General features: G+C 45.2%; 1 protein-coding gene across 6 annotated transcripts in view; it reads left to right on the forward strand.

The window, feature by feature from the left end:
• The first annotated feature begins 635 nt into the window (after positions 1-635).
• FGF5 (fibroblast growth factor 5) overlaps positions 636-25,546 on the forward strand; it is a 38,607-nt gene continuing 13,696 nt past the window's right edge. For 2 of the 6 annotated variants that reach the window (XR_012158440.1, XM_073340482.1), the window contains exons 1-2: positions 640-1,343; positions 19,255-19,358. Coding sequence is in view for 4 of the 6 variants with exons in the window: in XM_073340482.1 (XP_073196583.1) it covers positions 1,034-1,343; positions 19,255-19,358 (414 nt within the window). In the remaining 2 variants the exon portion in view is untranslated. Of the gene's footprint in view, positions 1,344-16,414; positions 16,486-19,254; positions 19,359-25,546 lie in introns of those variants that run through there. The other 4 variants (XR_012158441.1, XM_073340483.1, XM_073340485.1 and 1 more) reach the window with 3 other exon arrangements.

Raw genomic sequence — 25,546 nt, forward strand, 5'->3', positions numbered from 1 at the left:
CCAGTGCCATTAATCACGGCAGTGTGGTCCCCGGCACGGCAGAGCCGCAGGGGGAGACAGCTCCCACGCGCCTGCTGCAAAGGGGCCGCGGAACCAGGGCACGCACCGGAGAGGTGCTGTGCGCCAGGCCCGCCGATGGGGGATGCATGGACGCCTGCCCCTCCGGATGGGCACGCGCTGAATAACCACTTGCCCGGGTCTGTCACACCGAAGGTAAGCGAGGAGCACGGTCCCCCGGGAGGCGCACCGTTGGCGTATGTAAGTGCCCCTTGCGTTTTGCAAGCCACCCCCAATTCCGAAGTTAGCCCCTCCACACTCCCATTCAGCCCCCCCTCCCATTCGCCCACCCCCACCCCGCCCCAGGCAGCTTGGCAGAGCATTGCGCGCCGGAGTGGAAGCTCTCCCTTGGGTCCCTAATGCACAGCCCGTCCGAGGATCGGCAAAGCCCCCCGGGATCCCCCCACTCCGCCGCGGGCCTCTAGGAATCATTTGGGGCCGGTGCTTAAAATCCCAGCCGGCATCTTTAAGGGGGAGGAGGGGAATGAATCTCCCCCCGCCTCCGCCCCCCAGCCCTATGGAAGCGACCCAATCCGCCGCCGCCTCTCCGGGGAGCCCATTTCGCCGTCCCCGTTATGAATTATTTGCAGCCTTTGCCCTTGGATAGGAATTAGCGCGCTGGTGCGTAAAGAGCCGCTGGCGCAGCCGGGCCTCTGGTGCGATCCGCACCCCCGCAGGGCCCATGGGTGCTGCTTCCCCTCCGCCCTTCGCCTCTTCCTCGCGGGGCTCCCCCAGCCCCGCAGCCGGGAAGCGGCGGACGGAGGAGAGAGCCTCCTTTCGGCTCCAGGCATGCACCGAGCAGTGAGATCACCCGGGTTATAAATATCTCTGTGCCGCCAGCGCTTAGCCTCGGATCTCCCTAGCGCGCCGCAGCGAGGGGGGCGATGCCTTCCCAGCGCAGCTAGCCCGCGCCGCGCCGCAGACGGAGCAGGAGCCTGGCTCGCAAGATGCGCTGGGCACCCTCCCGGCTGGAAGAATGAGCCTGTCCTTCTGCTGCCTCCTCTCCCTCAGCCGCCTGATCCTCAGCAGCGCCCTGGCGCCGCTGCCCCCCGGAGCGCAACTCGGGCAGGCGGCCCGTGCCGGCGGCGCCTCCTCCGCTTTATCACCTTCCTCTTCTTCCTCCCCCTCCTTGGGAGCCAAAGGAAGCGGGCCGGAGAGAAGCAGCTTCCAGTGGAGCCCATCCGGGCGCAGGACGGGCAGCCTCTATTGCCGGGTGGGCATTGGCTTCCATCTGCAGATCCACCCGGACGGCAAAGTCAACGGCTCCCATGAAGCCAATCTCTTAAGTAAGTTCTGGTCTCTGCCCTGGGGCGGCCACTGTGCCACGGGGGAACCGAAAGCGCCAGGGGAGCAAGGAAACCCTCCCCAGAGCCTTGGTCTTGGGTAGGATTCCCTCCCCCTGTCTGTAGCTGGGTCTAGAGCGTGGTTTGGGCTAGCGGGGAGCAGAGGCCATGTTCTGCCTTTATGGCCTCCAAAAGATCAGCTAAACCCCAGCCCCGCAACTGGAGGGAGCGAATGTAAACATGACAGATTGTCTTCTTCCCAGAGCTGGGGGGGGGGGGGGGTTCTTTTCTGTCCTCGCTTGATCCCTTTCCTTTTTTTCCTCTTTATACTCCGGGCTACAGATTAAGCAAAACAACACAAATCTGCGTCAAATAAATAGTAATTAGAAGAAGTTGTAAACATACAACCATTTGACAGGACAAATACCAGCAGTGATGGTAATTTAAACCAGGTTGAACGTTCTAACTAACAGTGATGAGAGTATGCTCCAGAGAAGTGAAGTGCAATAACCTTGTGATGGCAGTAGTGTGTGTGTGTGCGCGCTTTCCTGTGAGGGAAAGAGTTATAAGAAAAGTTCAGAGAAAGGCCAGGCAACAGAGAGAAGCCAAAACGTGTATTTGAACTACTGGCGCATGGTGTTCATAACGCTATTTGCACGCAATAAGGCTTGCATGTCAAGTTGCAAAATTGGGCAGAGCTTTTAAGTACTATTTTAAAAAAACCTCCCAAAATAATGGATTTCACCCTAATTTCTCATCCTCAACGAGTGCATTGACCCAGGAGGACACGCTCATTAATATATACTGTGAGTAAAGGCGCAGGATCTGGCCCTGCAACTAGCCTTGAACAAGTACTCTTGGGTTTGATTTCTCTGTTTCACTCTATACTTAACGTTTTGACTTTACCTTTGCCACCGTAGCGTGTCTCGTTTCGTTCATTTTTACTCATTAATAACGGATTTGCTGCGCAGAGGCCGGATCCAATTCCCCCTGAAATCATTGAGAGATACCTTTGACTGACTCAGCGATGGATCGGGCCCCAGCCTCTTTGCCTCTGTGGGGCAGAATTTACTCATGTAGCCAACCAGGAGGATTTAGTCTACTGTTGCTTGCTGAAATGTATATGTGTGTTTGATAAATGCAAACTTTAATTCCATAGCTCCATCTAACCTATCTTGATACAGATACACATATACACAATATTATATATATATATATACTCTGAAACCTCTCTCTCCATATACACTACATGGACATATATATAGATATATATCTCCCTGTAGTGTGTGTGTGTGCGTATATATATATATATATATATATATATATATATACTACATGGGTATAGACTATATGGATATAAATTAGATTAAATATAGATTAGGTGGCTATAAATAGACATAGATTACGTGTGTTTATATAAAATATTCTCTGGCCAGTGTTTATACAGGAGATCAGGCTCGACGATCACAATGGTCCCTTCTGGCCTCGGAATCTCTAACATAGACTGTGTGGTTATAATTCAGATAGACGCTGTGGGGATAGATTATATGGGGGTAAATTAGGCTAGTTGCAGACTCTGTGCCTGTAAAGAGCTGTGGACTAGGGCGCTCTAAATTCGCTGCAGACCGTGGGAAGAGGTTATATGGCCCTGCAGCAGGTATCGACTCGGTGGCTAGAGGGGATGCCCGTGAAACTGGGATCTAGAGGCGCTGGAGGCAGGGAAGCTTTGCACGGGTCGGGAGAACGCAGTCTGGGGGTCCTGTTCCTGCAGGCCGCCTGCTCCCCGAGCGGGCTGCTCCCCCGAGGGGCAGTGAGTCGCAGAGAGCTGGGGGCCGTAATTATTGGAGCCACTCTGTGAGCGGCCGGGGCAGCGGGATACAACGAGCCAGAGCTGAGGAAATGCAGCGGGAGGACGGGACGGTCTGGGTGAGCCCGCCCGGGGCCTCTGCTCCGTAACCTGGGGGCTCAGCCCCCGCTGCGGGCTCCCCGCTGACCGCGAGCCCCAGCCTCCTCCCCTGGGTTTCAGCTGCGGAAGGATCGGGCCCGCGGCCCAAGGGTGGAGCGAGCCTGCGATCGCTGGGCCGGGGGCCGCTGCGAGCTTGGGGCGGTTGAAGCTGACCCGGGCCCGGGCAGGTGCAGCCCCTGGACGAAGCCAGGGGCTCCGCGTCCTTCCGCCCCCCACCAGCGACCTACTGCAGCTTTGCTTCGGTTCAAGGCGCTTCCCGATGTCGCGGCGCCTCTGGAGCAGGGGTACGCGTGCCCCGCCCGCTCCCCCCGAAAACACCCACCCCGCTGTCTGCTCGCTCAGCCTGTGACCTCCCTCCGGTCCTCACTTCGCCTCTTGCCACCGGGCCCAGCCAGGTATCCCTTGCCTCCGCCCCCAACACAGGCTCCTGGGCTCCTTGTAACCTAGAGCCCCCTATGAGGAGAGACCCCAGAGTCTTTAGATCTAGGTCAGGGCTCCCCGCGGTGAAAGGCTCTGGCAAAGCAAGGCGAAGAGGAGGAAGGAGCAGAGCATGGGGAGAAAGGGTGTATAATCGGAGCGAGTCCCGCACAACAGCTGGAGAGGCACCCGGCCCCTTTACCAGCCTATCGGAGTAAGGGGGCGTGCAGGAAGGGGTCAGCTGGCCCAGCATCTGACCCACAAAGAAGAAAAACGGTCGAGGACTCGCGGGTAGGATTTTCAAAATAACTAACTGCTCCCATTGAAATCACTGGTGAAACTTCCCTTGATTTTAATGGGAGTAGAATTAAGGCATGGTGGACCGCGTATGATCAAGACCACCCACGGCTCCCATCACTTTTCCTGAGACTTTCCTAGAGTCCAATACATTTTCTGGTCAGGATTTCATTTATTTAGTTGCTGTTACTCATTCTAAATTTTTCAGTCTCTTGCTTTCATTTTATGTCTCTCTCCACCTGATTGCCTATTTTGGATTCTTTCCCCACAGCTGTAACAGTTTACCTTTTCCCTAGATGAATCTCTTTATGTCTCTTGGTATTATTCTCCCTCTGTCTTTACTGGTGTTTACAGTTTCACTCAATTCATCTGTTATTTTCATAAGAACACTGTTTACCCCTTCATGCAGATCATTAAAGAAGAAATTAGATAATGTAGGATTTAGTAATACCTAGCACATGTGTAGATAGTCCTTTGCATTTTCAAAGCACTAAAGGGTATTCAAAATGTCCTTTAAAAAATGACTAGGTAAAATATTACCTTCTTACTCAACAGATCTGCTCTCCTCCTATATTCAAAATTGTAACTAAAGAAGTGTGTGCTCCTTGTTAGCCTCGGACAGCTAAACCAGAGGGAACGGTGCTCTATTTCTGTACAAGTGCATCCGCAACAGAATTGTGCTCTAGGTTTCAATCAGTTACATCTATGCAACCAGAGTGAAAGCAATGGTGTTACACACTTGTCACCACAGGCAGACCTGGAAGACAACCTGGTTGCACGGGTATCACTAAGGGAAGAATTTTGCTGCCAGAACCTCTGTTACAGATGACTGTAAACAAGAGGGAAAGAAGCCACTTTGATTTCTGGTTCCTAGGTTCCATCTGCAGGGCTCATAGTAAGAGAAAACATCATTTTAATAGTGAACAGTACACATTTGATATGGAAATAACTAAGAGACAACAAACCCAGAACCCATCAATGTCATCTTGATAGTCACTTTTCAGACTAGAACCCCATTTCAACTCATTAATCCTCCAAACAGCCATGTGATGAAGCAAATATTAGTCTCATTTTAGAGATGAGAAAATTGAGGTGGAAAGTTTAATAGCCCTAGCAACTCCAGTTGATGTCCTGAGCACTCACAATTGCCACTGACCTCTGAAAATGAAGCTACAAGCATGAGATTTTCAAAAGCACTCTGCACTGCCTTAGCTCTGCTTCCATTGAAGTCAATGAAAACTGAACTCTTTTGATCATCACACCCCAGATGATTTGTCCACCCCTACATCACAAGCCAGTGGCAGTCACTATTAGACTTTAGGAGTTCCTGACATCTATTCCCATGCTCAAACCACTAGACCACACTGCCACTTAAACTCTAAACAGATGCGTGACTTTCTGTCCTGTCTTTCAGAACTGCCTACTTGTAACAGAACTGCCTACTTTGTCATTCTTCCCTTTATGTTTTGTATTGTTTGAGTGAAGCAACATGATACTTTTGTTTAAACCTAAAACTCAGAAGAAATGCCAGGCCTCCTAGAGGAGCTCCCGTCTTGCTGTTATTGGCTTTGACTGATGTTCAGGTCTTACTATTACTGCGCAAATGTCCTAGTCTTGGAAATCAAAATGGCAGAAAGAGTGGTGGTGCTTTAAAAAGAACATTAAAAAACATAGGGTGTGGTTCTGTATCACCTCTGGATGTGGAATGCTGGTGAATTCAAGTGGGAGTTCTGCCCACAGAGTACTTACAGAATCTGGCCCATAGGGAATAATTTAGGCCCTGATCATGCAATCAGTTCTATGCAGGCACAGGGCTCCACCTGGGCATAGCTGTTTGCCTCACATTCTATTCACATTCAGTGTAATTCTTCCTAAAAGAAAGGATAATTTTGCACTAATTAATAGCAGAACTGTACTAAAAACTGTGATAAAATCTCATATTCTGTCCTTAACTTACCACATTTTTAAAAATATAGTTATTGCACTTTACCGAGGGCTCCATTTTGGAGGCTCATTCACAAAACATAGATGGTTGTATGCATGACCAGGAAAGCCAAACTTATAGTGTCTGTCCCTTTAATCTTTTCCAGGCATTCGTGTGTGGATCTGCCGGTGGGTGAAATTATTAGCTCTGTTTCAACTCAGAGTTTCCAGCTAATGCACCTCTTGAGGAGAGAGTGTTGGGGGTTCCAGAGGAGGTGGGTGGGGAAGTGAGGCATCTGAACCCATTGATTCTCAGAATCAGTGGGGAAAGAAGCACTCAGCCAGCAGAGGAGCTATCTATCCACAGTTCTGTCCAACCTTCCTATCCTCCTGGGAACATAGGTACTCCAGGAGTCATGTTGCCATTAGCTGTCCTGCCTATAGTTGAGCAAAATCACCAAGAGGGGTGCAGAGTGGAAATTAGTGCTGCCAGGATCAGCATTAATTCCATGTGGATATCCACATGGGTAACCAGTCACTCTTTAGTACCCTCCAAAGCATGTTTTTCTTCCTCCCCTTCTCTTGATTCACAGACCCACCAGCCTAGTGGCCAAGTTGCTTCCTCAGGCTCATGTGTGTGGCAGGGAACATGTAGAAGTGTCAATCCTTCTCTTTCCTGTCATCACCCACTCTTCCTCTGCAATCCCCTCTTCCTGCACAGGTGGAAAAGGTGTACCAGCATCAGTGTTTGACCCATGCATACGTATACTATGTGTATATATATATATATATATATATACACACACATACACACACACACACCCTCTGTAGCCCCTGCAATACATCTTAGATCGATGCTTAGACAAATGGAATCTCTAATTTCCTTCACTGGACATAATATACCAACTGCAAATAGTATTCTCTGGAGTTCAGCCTTGTTTGTTCTGTTGCTTCTTACCAAGACAGGATCATCTTTTAAATGATTTGATTAAGACTTGGAACATGTTCCCTTGCACCCATAAATAAGGCTACGATTTTGTCATGGTTATTTTAGTAAAAGTCACGGACAGGTCACGGGCAATAAACAAAAATTCACAGAAGCTGTGATCGGTCTGTGACTTTTGCTGCTGCGGCTCCATGGTTTCCCCTGCCACCGTGGTGGCTGGGAGCTGTCGGGTTCCCCCTCTGGCCACGGCAGGTGGAAGTTGCAGGGGGTCCCCCTCTGCCAATGGTGGCTGGGAGCTGCAGGGGGGCCATATTTCCCAAAGAGAAAAGGGGACACCCCCAGCTGCTTGCCCGAGGCATCCCCCTTCCTTTCCCCTGCATGAGGCTGTCTCCATCACTGGAACCCTGAGGAGGGCCCCCTCAGGAATCTGTCACCTGCCCCTGGAACCCTGCAGGGGACCCCCTGTTGCCTATCGCTGCTGTCGCCAGAACCCTACCGGGGTCCTGCTGGGTGCTGGCTGCAAGCTCCAGTCCTGCAGCCCCTGGGGCTGAAGCAGACAGTGTCATGGAGGTCACTGGAAGTCACGGATTCGTTGACTTCCATGACCTCTGTGACATAAATGTAGCCTTACCCATAACTGAAGCTTCATCGCACAAGCTGCAATATAGGAGAGCATCTGAGACACTCATGGCCAAAGGGATATTTTGAGTGACTGAAGCTCATCCTCAGAATTCTTCATCAGGGAAGTTCCAAGATCCAGTGTGTTTTCCTGAAGCACCATGGGGGATGTGAGAAGAGGGTGGTGAATTTCAGAGGCATTCCACAGACAAGGTTGGTCACACAAAAAGTAAAGGTCCGTAGACTTGCCAAATAACTGCAAAGGATCCATGAACAGAGAAGGGCCCCTGTGCAGAGATCTCACTCTTCTCAGGTGGAATAGGGGCTGTAAGCTACTTCCACAGCCACATTCCCACCTTCTCAGTCACCCAGGGGAGGAGGGTTCTAAGATCTCTAAGTGGGGAAGGTCTGAACCAAGGGAATTAATCCCTCACAAGAAGAAGTCAAGAAAACTTAATTGACATGGGGTGAAAGGAAAAGTACTGCCACGCATTAAAAACTGGCCAAGAGACAAGAAATAGGGATCAGTTTTGAACATGGCAAAAGGTTAATAGAGGCTGCCCCAAAGACATTGTTTAATATATTCATTAGAGAACTGGAAGAGGGGTGGTGTAGCGCTGTGATGACTCACTGGTGTGGCACCTCCTGCTGGTTATCCTGGGAATTAGCTTGATTCCAGCTTGGAGTACCCTCTGCTGACTCATCTGTCTTTGGCCCCATGTCTTTCCCGGACCCTGGAGTTCTGCTCCCAGCAGTCCCCACATCCTGGGTTGCCCCTCCCTGGGGAACCCCCAATTCTCTATCCCCACCTTGCCTCAGTGGCTACTGCCAGTCATCATCTAGCCCCCACTCACTGGGGCAGACTGCAGTGTAATGGCCACTCATCATTGGTAAGGGGTTAGGACCAGCTGCCTCTGCCTATTCCCAGGCTGCACCTCTGTAGCCCCAATACCTTCTTTAGGCCTTGCACAAGGCCTGCAGCCTGGGGAATTACCAGGCTGGAGCTCCCCAGCTCCTTTTACCTTTTCCCCAGCACAACTCTACCTCAGATACCCTTCTCTCTCCAGAGCTAGAGAAAGACTCACTCAGCTCCTGGCTCACAGCCCTTTTATAGGGCCAGCTGTGGCCTGATTGAGGCATGGCCCCAGCTGTGGCTGCTTCCCCAATCAGCCTAGCCTTTCACAGGAGCGGGGTAACTGCCCTGCTACAGGTGGACAGCAAAGTGGCAAGTTTTTCAGCTGACTCTAAATTATTTGAATGATCAAGACTACAGAAGATTCTGAGGAACTTCAGCAGGACCGTATACATCTAGATTAATGGGTCATATGAAAGACAGTGTTGACAAAGGCAAGATAATGCACATTGCAAGGAATGGTTTGAGTCTTTCTGGGTTCTGAATTCAGTGTAACCACTCCAGAAAAAAGACCTGGATGTTATTGTGGGCAGCCCGATGAAAACCTCAGCTAAATGTGCAGCGGTGTTCTAAAAAGGAAACAAAAAGTACAAATGGATGAAGAATGGGATAGAAAATAATACTGAAAATATTATAACACCATTTTATAAATTGATGTTCTGCCCTCACTTGGAATATTGTGTTCAGTTCTGGTCACACCATATTAAGAAAGGAGTAGTGGAAACAGAAAGGGTTCAGAGAGAAACAACAAACGATCAGAGACTTTTTTATGAGGGGAGATTGAAAAGACTGATATCATTTAGTTTAGGGCGGAAATCAGAAGGACCTTAGTCTTGAAAGCTTTTCCCTGTGGGTGGACGTTAGGGCTCCCCAAGGACACAGGGGTTCACTCACATAGAGCAGTTGTTAGGATGAGGCCCTAAGAGGCAGCATTATAGAGGTACACAAAATACCTAAAAGAAGTACCCAATGATCAGGTGCTCTTATCTATCTCTTCGGAGAATTCAAGAACAAGGCAATATTCAATGAGACAGAAAGGTGACAAATTTACAATTGATGAAAAGAATTGGTTTTAAAAACAGTGACTAATTAATTGGTGGAGTTCATTGCCACAACACATCACTGAGGCCAAAAGTTTCAAAAGTGACAGGTGATATTGAGTGCCCAACTTGAGACACTTGAAAGAGGTCAGATTTTCAATAAATGCTGAACACCCATCCCCTCTGAGGTATCTCAAGGTGGGCACCCAAAACTTGAGGTACGCAATATCACTAGAGACTTCTGAAAATCTCCACCTAAGAGTTTAGTAGGATTCAGGAGAGGCTAAGATGTTTATATGGATAATGAGTACATGCACAGTGACCGCTGGTAGGTTAAATACATTTTTTAAAATCAGCAACATACCATATCAGGCATAAATCACCCACTAACTGATGAGATATAGGAAGCAGATTCCCATCTGAGCATTACTGGGTTGTTTCAGCTTCATCGGAAGCACATGGTATTAGCTAATGTCAGAGACAGAATATCAGACTCAATGAATCACTGGTTTGATCTAACTCCTGTGTTTCTAGGCATTGGCTGGGCGGGACCAGGTGGCTTGAGGGGAAGTGCACCTTGTTAACCCACAGATCCTGCACAAACACAAGGGGAAGGTGAATACAAGCAGAGGTTGTATTTACTTCACAAACCTCTCCATGTTAGTGATGCCCAAGAGCAGGTGCAGCAGAGGAGGCTCCTGCAAAGAGGCTCCAACAGAGCTGTGTGGCCAGGAAGTGGTGGGGCAGCACTGGGGACCCACACCTCGATTCTCAAAGGTATTTAGGCTCCTAACTTCCATTGATATCAATAAAAATTAGGAGCCTAAATACCATGGAGGATCTGAGCCCCAGAGCCAAATGGAGGCACAGGGTCTCAGTGTCAATGCCGCCTGTGGATCATGAGGCTTGGGAGGTGGAACCACAGCTTGTTCTATGCCCCTTGCACAGAGTTTATTTCCCCTCTTAACCTTCTTCTGAGGGTTTTTGTCATGGGAAGTGGTGATCTGGTCCTGTCTCCAGTTTGTTTCATTATGGCTACAAATCTGCACTGGTTGCCACCTATGAGATTGGCAATTGCTTCCATTCACTAGGCTACACGCTATCTCTGGTCCACAGCACAGTTCCTACATAGAAGAAAAACAATGGACTGAAGGCAGCATATGGCTGTTTTTTTGGCTCAAAAACTGTCTGTTTCAAACAGCAGCATGCAAATAACTTCTCATGTTAGCAAAAACAATGAGGAGTCCTTGTGGCACCTTAGAGACAAATTTATTTGGTAATAAGTTTTCGTGGGCTATAACCCACTTCATCAGATGCATGGAGTGGAAAATACAGTAGGCAGGTATAAATATACAGCACATGAAAAGATGGGAGTTGCCTAACCAAGTGTGGGATCAGTGCCCCTCTGCCATGTACATTGGCCAAACCAGACAGTCTCTATGCAAAAGAATAAATGGACACAAATCAGACATCAAGAATTGTAACATTTAAAACCAGTAGGAGAGCACTTCTATCTCCCTGGACACTCAATAACAGGCTTAAAAGTGGCCATTCTTCAACCAGAAAAAAATTCAAAAACTGACTTCAATGAGAAACTGAAGAACTGGAATTAATTTGCAAACTTGACACCATCAAATTAGGCCTGAATAAAGAGTGGGAGTGGCTGGGTCACAACAAAAAATAATTTTCCCTCTGTTGATACTCACACCTTCTTGTCAACTGTTGGGAATGGGCCACAACCACTCTAATTGAATTGGCCTCATTAGCACTGACCCCCCACTTGGTAAGGCAACTCCCATCTTTTCTTGTGTTCTGCATTTATACCTGCCTCCTGTATTTTCCACTCCATGCATCTGATGAAGTGGGTTGTAGCCCATGAAAGCTTATGCCCAAATACATTTGTTAGTCTCTAAGATGCCAGAAGGACTCCTCGTTGTTTTTGCTGATACAGACTAACATGGCTACCACTCTGAAACCTGTTCTCATGTTCTGAGGCTGAAAAAGGTTAAGGATGGGACAGGTACTGTCTGAACATGCTTCTGATACAGAACTACTCTGTCCTTAAATCTGAATATCCTTGTTGATGTGGGTTCAATCAAATCTCAAAGGCCCAATCTTGTATTTTTCTTGTCTACCAGAACTCTCACTGAAATAAAAAAGAGATGTGTATACTAGGGGATTGCAGGATCAGATGGGACCATTTATGATATCTAAAATAGCTTTATAAAAATGGGTTTATTTTGTTCATTTTTAAAAGCACATTGTAACCAGAATATTGCCATGGGCAAAGTTCTCTCTTAATCAGAAAGGCGTGGTGGCAAGCATAGCATGTTCCTCACATTTATTTATGTACAATACAATACACTATTATCAGTATTGCACCATTATGTAGTTTATATAATTTCTTCTGGCACCGATTACAGTGTGATCAGCAGGGTTGCTGATCGATGCATTCAGTGGCTCTTTGCACAGTGAAACTATTGATTAGGCTTTTAGAGAATTATGATCTTATATAAAATGAATTGTCAAGCTTGCCTGTTTCGGGGGGTCAGATTCTGATTATTTATGCCAGTTTGAAACTGAAGTAACTATTGACTTAGTGGAGTCACTCCTGATTTACACCAGTGCAAGTGAGATCAGAATAAGGCCCACCTTGTCTTTGGGCAAATTCTGATTCAATTAATTGAATTAAGGATAGCAAGTTTTGGTCCATCTGAAGTGACCTTTGAAGGTAGAAGTTGTATGAGGGCCTCTGGTCTCGTATGCCTTTAAAGTGAAATATCCTAATCATTTTAAGAATAATTGGCATCATTCAGAAGTGAGCAAACTACGGCCTGCGGGCCACATCCGGCCAGCGGGATCCTCCTGCCCGGCCCCTGAGCTCCTGGCCCGGAAGGCTTGCCCCCGGCACCTCCCCTGCTGTTTCCCCTCCCCCGCAGTGCCATGCTCTGGGCGGCGGGGCTGCGAGCTCTTGCTGGGCAGCGCAGCTGCAGAGCCCGGCCTGACCCGGTGCTCCATGCTGCGTGGTGGGGTGGCTGGCTCCAGCCGGGCGGCACGGCTGCCTGTCCTGGTGCTCTGGGCGGTGCAGCTGTAGGACTGCCAGCCATCGGTGCTCCAGGCAGCGTGGGAAAGGGCCAGGGAGCAGGGGGTTGGAGAGAGGGCAGGGGAGTTCGGGGTGGTGGTCAGGGGGTGGGGGTCTGGATAGGGGTCGGGGCGGTCAGAGGGCGGGGAACAGGGGGGTTGAATGGGGGCAGGAGTCCCAGGGGGCAGTCAGGAAGGAGAGGGGGTTGGGTGGGGTGGCGGGGGGCAGACAGGGAGAGGGGTTCCGGGGGCAGTCATGGAGAAGGGGTGATTGGATGGGGCAGGGGTCCCGGGGGGGGCAGTCAGGAATGAGAGGAGGGGTTGGATGGGGCAACGGGGGGCAGTCAGGGGTAGAAGTTCCAGGGACGATCAGGGAACAGGGAGCAGGGGTGTGTGTGGATGGGGCAGGGGTCCTGGGGGGGCCGACAGGGAACAGGGCGTGGTTGGATGGGGCAGGAGTCCTGGGGGGGCCATCCGGGGTGAGAAGCAGGGGGGGTCAGATATGGGGTGGGGGCCAGGCCATGCCTGGCTGTTTTGGGAGGCACAGCCTCCCCTAAGCGGCCCTCCATACAATTTCAAAAACCCGATATGGCCCTCAGGCCAAAAAGTTTGCCCGCCCTGGCATAGTTGAATTAATATACAGTAAGGATCAAATTAATCCCTTAATTGATAAACAGAATGCCCATTGTCATTAGGCGTTGAAATCATGGATGCAGGCTTCATTTTGTACCATATTGCATGAAAAACTCATAAAAATTGTATATTTTCTGGTGTTTGTTTTTAATATTTTTTGTTCTTAAAAAATGGGCATAAAAATGTCAGCTGACATCAAGAACTAATCTCCTGGTTTTTTTCCAAGTTTTGGGAAGGGAAAAGGAAATCTGAAAAAAAACATATGTTTTTTTACCAGCTCAGTAAATGTCTATAGATTACATTTTTTATGTATGTGTATGAAAAATCTGTGTACACCAAGCTGAAAAGTTACAGTCTCATAAATTTTCAACAGCCAAAATAATAGAGGGTGTATAGATGTAGAACAGAAAAAAGGAAATATTATTGTTATAATGAAAATAAAGGGCCTGATTCTCCTCCAACTTACATCGCTTTTACACAGTTGTATGTCCATTGACATCAATGGTGTTATTCTTGATTTACACAAATGTTAATAAGTGCAGAATTAGGTCCAAATAGTATATATACCCATTTGCTTTTATACATACATATGTATTTTGGTTTGTTAATATATAGACAGCTCAATTCACTTGAAGGGAAACCTGGGCTGTAATTCCTTTCTTGTGGAGAAAGAATTCCTTTCTTATCTTTGAAAACTCGTGGCGAACGGGGGAAGTCCCGGATGACTGGAAAAAGGCTAATGTAGTGCCAATCTTTAAAAAAGGGAAGAAGGAGGATCCTGGGAACTACAGGCCAGTCAGCCTCACCTCAGTCCCTGGAAAAATCATGGAGCAGGTCCTCAAAGAATCAATCCTGAAGCACTTACATGAGAGGAAAGTGATCAGGAACAGTCAGCATGGATTCACCAAGGGAAGGTCATGCCTGACTAATCTAATCGCCTTCTATGATGAGATTACTGGTTCTGTGGATGAAGGGAAAGCAGTGGATGTATTGTATCTTGACTTTAGCAAAGCTTTTGACACGGTCTCCCACAGTATTCTTGTCAGCAAGTTAAAGAAGTACGGGCTGGATGAATGCACTATAAGGTGGGTAGAAAGTTGGCTAGATTGTCGGGCTCAACGGGTAGTGATCAATGGCTCCATGTCTAGTTGGCAGCCGGTGTCAAGTGGAGTGCCCCAGGGGTCGGTCCTGGGCCCGGTTTTGTTCAATATCTTCATAAATGATCTGGAGGATGGTGTGGATTGCACTCTCAGCAAATTTGCGGATGATACTAAACTGGGAGGAGTGGTAGATACGCTGGAGGGCAGGGATAGGATACAGAGGGACCTAGACAAATTGGAGGATTGGGCCAAAAGAAATCTGATGAGGTTCAATAAGGATAAGTGCAGGGTCCTGCACTTAGGACGGAAGAACCCAATGCACAGCTACAGATTAGGGACCGAATGGCTACGCAGCAGTTCTGCAGAAAAGGACCTAGGGGTGACAGTGGACGAGAAGCTGGATATGAGTCAGCAGTGTGCCCTTGTTGCCAAGAAGGCCAATGGCATTTTGGGATGTATAAGTAGGGGCATAGCGAGCAGATCGAGGGACATGATCGTTCCCCTCTATTCGACATTGGTGAGGCCTCATCTGGAGTACTGTGTCCAGTTTTGGGCCCGACACTACAAGAAGGATGTGGATAAATTGAAGAGAGTCCAGCGAAGGGCAACAAAAATGATTAGGGGTCTGGAACACATGACTTATGAGGAGAGGCTGAGGGAACTGGGATTGTTTAGTCTGTAGAAGAGAAGAATGAGGGGGGCTTTGATAGCTGCTTTCAACTACCTGAGAGGTGGTTCCAGAGAGAATGGTTCTAGACTATTCTCAGTGGTAGATGAGGACAGGACAAGGAGTAATGGTCTCAAGTTGCAGTGGGGGAGGTTTAGGTTGGATATTAGGAAGAACTTTTTCACTAAGAGGGTGGTGAAACACTGGAATGCGTTACCTAGGGAGGTGGTAGAATCTCCTTCCTTAGAAGTTTTTAAGGTCAGGCATGACAAAGCCCTGGCTGGGATGATTTAATTGAGGATTGGTCCTGCTTTGAGCAGGGGGTTGGACTAGATGACCTCCTGAGGTCCCTTCCAACCCTGATATTCTATGATTCTATGATTCTATGAAAGTCCACCTGAAAAGGAGAATGGGGAGATCACAGAAATACATGGGGACTAAAACCTCCACTCTCCAGGGGACCCAGAGCTGGTTGTCCCAACCAAATAGTGGATGGTGCTGGACAGAGAGGGAACATGGATAGGATGCTCAGGAGAACTGATCCAGTCCATTTCCAGGACAGCTGGTGGGTTCCTGCGGAGATATGGCTCTGAATTAAAACTTCCTTCCCCTGCCAGATTCCAGCACCTTGCTCTGGAGATAACTTCTCCTCCATCTCAAATTAACTGGTCAGACCCGGCACAGAAGGAATCAAATTCCAACCTTCTGACCCAGCAGGAGTGAACCAAGTCCATTGTAATTAAAACAACAAAAAGCCCCAATGCACAAAAATTGTTGTGTGCTTATAAGTATTTTAAAGCAATCCCTTTTTTAATCTGGAGCTGAGCAAACAAAAAAAGAGCACTAACAAATTAAAAAAAATCTCACTGAGGTCAGTATATCTACTTTTGACATTCTATAACAGTGATCTCTTTGCAGAGCACTTAGTCAGCCTAGAAAGCCACAAAGTCCTGGGAAGGCATCCTGACCTCTCTTTGTTTGGCCGTGACATTGCATCCTCACAACACAATGTCATCACGTATTCAGGCAAAGCAATGAAGCAAACATTGCAATGCAATGTCAAGTGCACACTTCATAGTTACTTTGTGGCTCTCTGGGATGCCATTCCAAATAATATCTCCTATAGTTCTCCACTCTCCAGATGCTTGAAGGGACAATGAATGACCCAATCCATTACTCAGTATGCATTACACTGTTTCAGTGTGTCAAGCGGCAACAGAAGCACTCTGTGGTAAGTACTCTGGCTAATGTCAGTCTTGCAACTTTAATATGGGCATCAGGGGTTCAATCCAACTCCCATTTAAATCTACCATTGACTTTGGTGAGAGTTGGCAAGGGCTCTCCATGCCCGGAACAACCACATGGTGCATTTCCCCTACTACTGTTTTGCAAATGTGTGTATAAATTATTCCCTCTCAGTGGAAAGAGGATGCAGGGGAGGATTGTTTCAGGTATGGGGTATATACTTTACAGATGAACCACAATCAAAACACCAGATCTGAACATCCCCAAAGTTTGCGGTATTCAACATTTGGATCCAAATTGTGAGTCCTGAGCACATCGTTTATGTATTTATATAGAGAGAACTAGAGGTGAAATATTATTGTTGTTCTTGTTTTAACCTCAGAAATAAAACAGAATTTACAATTAAACAGTTAAACCTTTGATTACTTTGTATACATTAGGTAAAAAACTCACACAGGGCCCAACCCTGCCCTTTAATGAAATTGCAAGGATCTCTATCCTGTACAGGAAAATCCCTGTCTGGGGTGGAAAGCTCAAAGCCTATTCCCCATGCTAGTACATTAAGAAATGTGAGGACCTTGGGAAGACTGCAGGAAGATGGAGCTAGATCAGTCACAGATCTGGAGTTACTAATTTTTTTTGTATGACATCCTATGCTGTCTAACCATATTCATATAGCTGATTTCTGGGGGTGAGGGGTGGGGAATGGGCAGCAATCCCATAATTCCTTACTAGGAGGTTGGGTACCTGGGTGACATGCACACAGAGTGGCACCAACATTGGGCAATGCATTCTGGGGTGTCCTACCACAGCTAGGAGGAAAGAGAACAAGTTACACAGTCAGGGAGTCTTGTCCCAAGGGAAAAAGCAACGTGCCAGCCTGGTTACAGGATGCCAAACATGCCAGTCTAGGACAAACACTGTTATATCTGCCATGGTTACTAGACATGCAAATAATATTTAAAGCCAGTTATGTCAATACCTGGTTACAAACTCAAGGTATGTCTAGACTGCAATCAGGTGGTGTGTTTGCAGCACATGTAAAGATACCTGAGCTAGCTTTGATCTAGCTAGATTTAGCTGGATCAAAGGTAGCTCGAGTAACAATATCAGGGAAGCTATGGCAGTATAGACATTGGCTGCTCGAATGTGTACTCAGGGTCCTCAGTGGGTGGGTGCCACCAAGGCTTTGCTGCTAGCTTGGGGATGTTTACATGTGCTGCAATCACATCTCTGGATTGCAGTCTAGATATACCCTGCCTCAGTTAAAAGTTCTAGTGAGTCATGAGCCTAAGGGCTGAGCCTTCCACCTCAAGAAGTAGTTCTGATAGTTTGTAAGCCCATTAGGAGTCCGAGGGTCAGTGCCCGCAATTCCGAGTCAAGTTGTTAGATCAGCGATGTCCTGAAGCTTTGCAAAGAAGGAGATCCATTTCTTGGTTCAAACAAATCTGAATAGGCCTGAAACTTTACACTTGTCTGCCTGTCCAAAATTTCCCTGGAGACACCCAATATTATGAATAGGATGAACAGAACACCCATCTGTACATTTCATTGGCTTCAATGGGATATAAGCACATGCTTAATGGCTTTGCTGAGTTAGTGATGGGATTCCCTATGTGCTCAGGTGCTTTGCTGAATTGGGGCCCAAGTCCTCAAGCATGAGATTTCAGTAGAAAAAGAATTGAGCCCAGTATATCTCTCAGCTTTCAAAGGCCCAAATGTGGCCATATACCTTGATCCTTTACTCAAAGAAGGAATTCAGATACCCTGGTGACAGACAGAGTAGTTCCATGGAAGTCAATAGGGAAAGGGAAAAATAAATTTTATTCCCTTAGGGCCAGATTCTGCCATTCTTAGTCAAACTAAATAGTGTATTATTCCACAAAACATCCCATTGAAGTCAGTGGGAATGCTTGCTGAGTAGGATTCTACTCAATGTAAGTAAGTGTATTAAAATCTGACCCATACGAATCTTAAGAAGACATGGAATATATTCCTTTAGCATAATTATATTTGCTGTAACTTTGTTTCCATAGTGCAATATACCAGTAAGTAAGGAGGTATGGTTTCATTTTGGATAAAATGGGGCAAAATTTAAAATGCTTTATTTTCACTGCTTTTCCCTTTAGCCAAATTTAATCCGCCCTAGTTTTGCATATGTTAAAATGAGAGACATACCCCAATAGGGTGTCTTGAATGGACACACTAATACACACTAATGTTATCCAGCTCGATAAGCCCTGCCAAAAAAAAAAAAAAAAAGATTTTGACCTTGTGCATGCGTCTCCAGCTCCGAAGTAACTACACTTCCTCTGAATCAGAATGTGTCATCCAAAATGCAGATCAGTTCTACTCCTGTATTTCTGGTGCAAATCCTTTATAACAATAAATGTGAGAGACTAAATTTGTGTGAACTGGAGGGAAATTTGGGTCTGAAATAAGGGACATCACCGAAAACCAGGGACAGCTGAGATGTATTTGGCCAAGAGGTCTCCTAACAGGATACAAATAATTGCTTTGATGGCATGACACAGTGTCAGTGAGCCATATGGTTGAAATGATTGGCCTCTGCTGGTTTGTGTCATAGCCGACTTTGAACGGAACAGAGTTTGTTGGGTTTTTTTGGTGTGTTCATAGGAAGAGAGGTCTGTTAAGTTTAACAGAGATATAGGCTATTGTATGGGCATTTAGCCCTGATCCGACAAAGACTTATGCATATACTTAACAGTATATACATGAATAGTCCCAGTCACATCAGTGGACTACTCGTATGTTAAAGGTTACGTACATTCGTAAGTTTTTGTGGGATCGGGACCCAACAAAAGACATTCTCTGCATTTCTAATGATCATGTGTCAGTCATCTGAAAGATGACTTAAGGTTTTAAAACAATCTTAAGACATATATAAATAAATGCACATTTCCAATAAGCAAAGCAGTAAACAATCAAATGTGAAATTATTGCGTAAACCAAGGACGATGGGGTTTTTCAAAAGGAAACTACGATTTCTTTTTGTCAGAGTGATCTGAAAAGTATTGTGATTTATTCTGGGATTTCTGTCATCCTAGGTATTTTGGAAATATTTGCTGTGTCTCAGGGGATTGTAGGAATACGAGGAGTTTTCAGCAACAAATTTTTAGCGATGTCAAAAAAAGGAAAACTCCATGCAAGTGTAAGTAAAAACTGAATTACCAGTATATATTGTTTGTTAAAGGCATTGTGGCAACTTCACATGTACCCGGTAGCAAAAGCAGTTTTCCTGGGGCTCAATCCTGTAAGGTGCTCAGCACCCACGTACTGTGCTGAGTGCCCTCAACCTCCATGACCTCAATGAGGAGTGCCTTTCAGGATGGAGCCATAGGTAGGTAAAAAACAGACAATTAGATGACAGGTAGATATAAAAATTGGAAGCTCTGGATAATATTTATTACATTTTTACCAAAGAATTTTATTTTTTGGCAATCAGATTTCTGTCTTCAAAACAGTAGGCTCTTTGTTCAATAATGTCTTCTCATTAGAGAAAGGAAGTAGATTTTCACAGTTAGTTTTATCCATGTGTTTCCTTAAGAAAAAGATGAGGAGACACAGAACTGGGGTCAGATCCTATATTTGTTGAAACAGATGGAAATTAAGATGCAGACTTGGCACTTCAGCTCAGTTTGCTCTGAGGGCATATGATGGAATGGAGACATCCCAGTTGTAATAGCATGTAATACCACGCAGAGGGAGAAAGAAAAGGAAAGAAGAGAAAATACTATGTCCCCAGTTCAAGCAGGTATCCCTATTCAGAAAAGCTAGGTCACTGAGGGGCCTGTATTTTAACCTGGAGTATGTGTTTGACCTTAAGCGCACCCTTTAACTTATCCTCATGCTTAGATGCTTTCTTTACCTGGGGCCACCATGCACTAATCCCCTTACCGTTAGTCCCTGATTTGGGGGCTAGTGATTGTTGCAGAATACAGCACACAAGTGCGCATAGCCCTTCCTTCTACCACTTTCCCAAATTCCTCATACAGCCACATAAGTATTAAGTGGCCCCTCTTGTCCCACTGAATATAATGGCAAAACTCTTACTGATTTCAATGGGAGCAGGAGCAGGTCTCTGCTGATTGCCCTTTTGCAATGTGCCGTGTGACCTTAATTTCCATCGACTTCAGTGAAAACTATGAGAGTTGAGGGCACTCAGCACCTTACAGGATCAGTCCCTAGTAATGTAAGCTGTGAGATTTCAACAAAATACAGACTCCCAAAGTGAGAGCATTATTTCTATTTTTTAAATCAGAGTAACATTTGACTATTTAATTTCATTTAAAAAAATATTTTCCCCTTTTGTTTTTCTACATATTGGTTATACTATAGGTTCCAATATGCTTTTCCAGATATCTATAACCTTTTTAAAAATCAAGGATATTCTGTCCTTTTTGCTTTTGCTATTATTGGGGACAAGGGAATGTTTATTAATGTAACAAATCATAACATTTACTCTGCTAATGTAAAAATAACACTTCCTAAAATGTATATATCCTAATGGGTAAGTCCTAAAAAAAGAAAATGTCTTTAACACAGAGGTGTCATACAAACAACCTGTGATCTGGATTCAGCCTAGATGATGCATTTATGTGACCCACATAGTAAATCCAGAATCTGAAGAATCTAAGCTTTTATTTTAACAAAAAGCAAGTTTCTAGCTCTCAAGGTTATGAAGAAAATCTCCCAAATAAAAAGCAAGTGTTACAGAACCAATTACACTGCCTGAGTCTGCAGACAGCCTGAAACGTTTAGAGGTCTGAACCCCCACAGCCTCCCATTAATTTCACTGATTTGTTAACTCTGAAACCTAATGCCAGTCTAAGCATTTCATTGCTTATTTTAGCAATTGGAATGGGGTTGGGAGTGTAACCTACAAGTGAAGAGAAGGGAATTGGGAGTTAGTGCAGGGAGGGAAATACAGAGGGAAGAAAAAAGGAGAGACACAAAGTCAGGGAAGAGGAAGAGAAGCATACAGAAGAAGATAGAGAAAGAAGAGACACTTAGAGCAGAAGTAATGGTGATCTTAAAGGGAGCAGATTTTCCCTTTGAGTAATACTGACTGCAAGGACAAGGTATCGAACAAATAATAAAGAACAATAATGACTACAAGTGTAGTTTTTTACCTAAAGAACACATTGTATGTACAAATCTCCCATCACAATCAGTGGGAGATTCATAGTGGATTGAAAGGAGTCTTCAAATTTTACCCCATTCAACTGACAATTATTTAAAAAATGAAATTCATAGATTCCAAGGCCAGAAGGGATCACTGTGATCATCTAGTCTGACCTCTTGTATAACCCAGGCCAGAGAACTTGCTCCAAATAATTCTTAGAAAAATATCCCATCTTTATTTAAAAATGGTCAGAGATGGAGAATCCACCACAACTCTTCATAAATTGTTCCAATGGTTATTTACTCTCACTGTTAAAAAATTTATGCCTTATTTCCAGTCTGAATTTGTCTAGCGTCAGCTTCCAGCCATTGGATCATGTTATACCTTTCTCTGCTAGATTGAAGAGCCCATTATTAAATATCTGTTCCCCATGTAGGTACTTACAGACTATAATCAAATCACCCCATAACCTTCTCTTTGTTAAACTAGATAGATTAAGCTCCTTGAGTCTATCACTATAAGATAGGTTTTCGAATCCTTTCATCCTCATGGCTTTTCTCAGAACCCTCCCTCTCCAATTTTTCAACATCCTTCTTGAATTGCGAACACCAGCACTGGACACAGGATTCCAGGAGCAGTCGCACCAGTGCCAAATGCAGAGGTAAAATAACTTCTCAGCTCCTTCTCGAGCTTCTCCTGTTTATGCATCCCAGGATCGCATTATCCTTTTGGCCACAGCGTTGCATTGGGAGCTTATGTTCAGCTGATTATCCACTATGACCCCCAAATCTTTTTCAGCGTTACAGCTTCCCGGGATAGCGTCCCCCATCATATAAGTGTGGCCTACATTCTTTGTTCCTAGATGTACACATTTACATTTAGCTATATTAAAATGTATATTATATGCTTGTGCCCAGTTTACCAAGTGATCCAGATCACTCTGCACTGGTGACCTGTGCTCTCCATTATTTACCACTCCCCCATAGTTTTGTGTTATCTGCAAACTTCATCGGGGATGTTTTCTCCCAGGTCACTGATAAAACTGTTAAATAGCGTAGGACCAAGAACCAGTCCCTGCGGGACCCCACCAGAAACACACCAACTCAGTTGATTCCCCATTTATGATTACATTTTGAGACCGAAGTTTTTAATCCATTTAATGTGTGCCATGTTAAGTTTACAGTGCTCCGTTTTTTTAATCAAAATGTTGGTCGTACCAAGTCAAACGCCTTGTAGAAATCTATGTGCCTGACATCAACACGAGTACCTTTATCAACCAAACCTGTATGCTCATCAGATTTGACCCTCTCCCCAAAATGAGTCTGACACGTCTGCTGTAAGGAGACCAAATCCACTGGTAAGGGCTTCTAGCAAGGTAACAATGCGGGGCTCACAGCAGCAGAGCTCCTTCATTTAAGCCTGATGGGGGCATCAAGCGAAACGTATGTTGTGTATCTGACTCTTTGTCACTGTGCTCTCTGAACTGAATGAAAAGGCAAGAAGAAACACATTAATAACTGACTGCTGGGAGCTGATTCACCACTGGGCTGCTGCAGACAATAGCAACAGGGTGCTCAAGTGCCTTGAGCTTGCTATTGCATTTTACAGAGGACTACAGGATATCATAGGTATTTATATGGTTCCCACCACTGTACTGTTTGAGCACCTCACCATCATTAATGTATTTATTCTCCCACTACCCCTGTGAGGTCGGAGAGTGTGATTATCCCCATTTTACCTACGGGGAGCTGAGGCACAAGGAGGCTAAATGACTTGTTCAAGGCTGCACAGAAAGTCTGTGGCAGAGGAGGGACTTAGATCCAGGTCTCCAAAGTCCTACGTTAGTGCTATACTCACTGGAGCATCCTTCTCCACTGCTCTGCCACCATTACTCCCACTGAGAAGTCCTTGACTGCATGGGGAGATGTATTGATTTCGGCAGGATGACAGAGCAAGGTATTACTGAACATGAGTAAGAGTGACCAAAGTGTGTCAGGCCAGCCAGGGTCTTCCCACAGCCAGAATACCCACGAGTTCTGCTAATCCAGAGGCCACAATTTAAAGCTGGTCTTCCCTTAGTAGATGGCAATGGTATCACCACTTGGCATCACAAGGTGGGGCAAACTCTTGGCTGAGAGCAGCTGCCTCAAGGGGAATACCAAGTGCCTGCATGCCACACTCCATCCTGAGGCACAAATCAAGCCCTGGTTTTTATTGTCATTTATAAGATAGGCTGCCTAGCACCTACAGGCATAAACATGATTATTCTCTTTTTATTTAATCATCATGCAATAGGAAAATTCAGCATGCTCTAGGAAAAATATGCTGAATAAAACCATTCCTCTCTAAGAGGGATGGCCTTTTGCTTTAAGTAAAACACAGGTGCTTTGTAAAAAGAAGAGTCTTCAGAAAAGAAAGATAAAGGCACCTACAATTACCATAATAGGTTTTCCTTAACTGCAGCTTCAATGTTAAGAGGATGTTGAAAATAACACTTTTGTATAAATCTCAGGACAGTCAAGTAACTACTGGCTAGATTATGCTTAAAAATCTGTTCTTTTCAGTGGCATCCAATACCTTCATTATTCCGTTTTAAGTTTTGATTTATGTCCCGGCATTAGCAGAAATTAAATTAAACCCTTGTCAGCATATGGTTAATTGTCACCAAAAAAAACCCCACAGTGTTATAAATGGACACCAATTAGACAGGTCAGACTGAAAGGTTAGGACACATGATTCCTCAGTCAGATGAAAGCAACAAATTTGTAGAAACTTGACCCAAATGTCTAAAGATTGCTGGGCTAAATAATGCAGATAATGCAAAAACAGCATCTGTTGTTCTTTCCTGTCCTGGCAGGATAAAGTTATTTCTTGGCCTAATGAGTTTTAAACAGTACAAAGCAAATCCTGCGCCTGTCACTCACTGCACCTCTTTGATATAAAAGTCATTCCGATGACTTTGAGCGAACTGTAGATAAAAGTAATTCCTACAATTATTTGGGGTCCTTCTAAACCAATTCTCTAGGACCTGTTTTCTCTTATCTGAGCTTAGTGCTTTAAATTAGCCGTCTTTCTTTAGATGGCAACTTAATTAAATTATAAAGTGGTTCATTTTTAAGGAAACTGGATTCAGAAATAATATTAAAACTAGCAATTATCAGTTCCATGCACAGATGGGTTCTTTCTAATTTTTAAGTCCTCAGTTAGATGTTTCAACATTATTATCATTAAATGGCTGAGCTCTGGTTTGGTCTTGATCTCAAAAGAGGGTTTGGTATTAGCATAAATGCAGAAATATTTTCCTACAGGGTTGAAGGTAATTTTCCTTTGTTAAGAATTGTTCTAAATTAATAATTATGGGCTAAATGCTTCAGTCCTCACTCAGGCAAATCTCCTATTGAATTTCATTTAAAAATTGAATTGACTTTATGACTTGTCCCTATAGTTCTATTTGTATTTCCTATGTAACAGTTTCTGAACAGGTGCCAACATTCAGTGACCAAATGATACGTAGAGTTGAATAGAGTCGTTGCAGCTTTTTAGATGGAACATGCTTTAGTTAGATATTGCTTTTCAAAATTGAAAACGTCTGGTTTTGAAAATGCAAAATGTTTTATTTTTTAAATTTCAATTTTTGAAAAATGGAATGGGAGGGGGTGGGGCAGAATCATAAAAAATAATTATAATCAAAAAAGAAAAAAACAGTGAATTGCCAACCCTGCAAAATGAAAACAACTTCAACATTTTTCAGAAAATCGGGTTTTCCTTTTTTTGCCCTGATTTAAAGTTGTAAGACAGTCTGCCTGGGTAAAGCCCCTTCTTAGCAACATTGTTATTCTTTGTTGATGAGATCCTCATTGTACTCCCATACATTTATTTATGGAAACGACTTGGTATTTCAGCTCACTGCATTGCTGAACTGCAGGCCCATCAATGGCTTTTCAGTGTCACAAATGCTTTCTTGTTCAGATTTCAAAAATCACTTCAAGTATGTGGACTCCACTTTGAATCTCTATTGACGTGTGCTGTTACACTGAAAGTCACTGGGCAGCTGGCAAACAATTCAAGTGCTGTATCTGACCCTGATGTGTTTGTCAGGGGAAAGAGAATCAGATTGGAAATATTTTAGTATGTGTTTGTTTGTCTGTTCTCTTGCCATGTTGGACGCGGAGAGTGGGACTTGTAAAAGCGCTCGGCATCACTCTGTCCCTATT

The sequence above is a fragment of the Lepidochelys kempii genome, chromosome 4, assembly GCF_965140265.1.
Source record: "Lepidochelys kempii isolate rLepKem1 chromosome 4, rLepKem1.hap2, whole genome shotgun sequence".
Classification (NCBI taxonomy): domain Eukaryota; kingdom Metazoa; phylum Chordata; order Testudines; family Cheloniidae; genus Lepidochelys; species Lepidochelys kempii.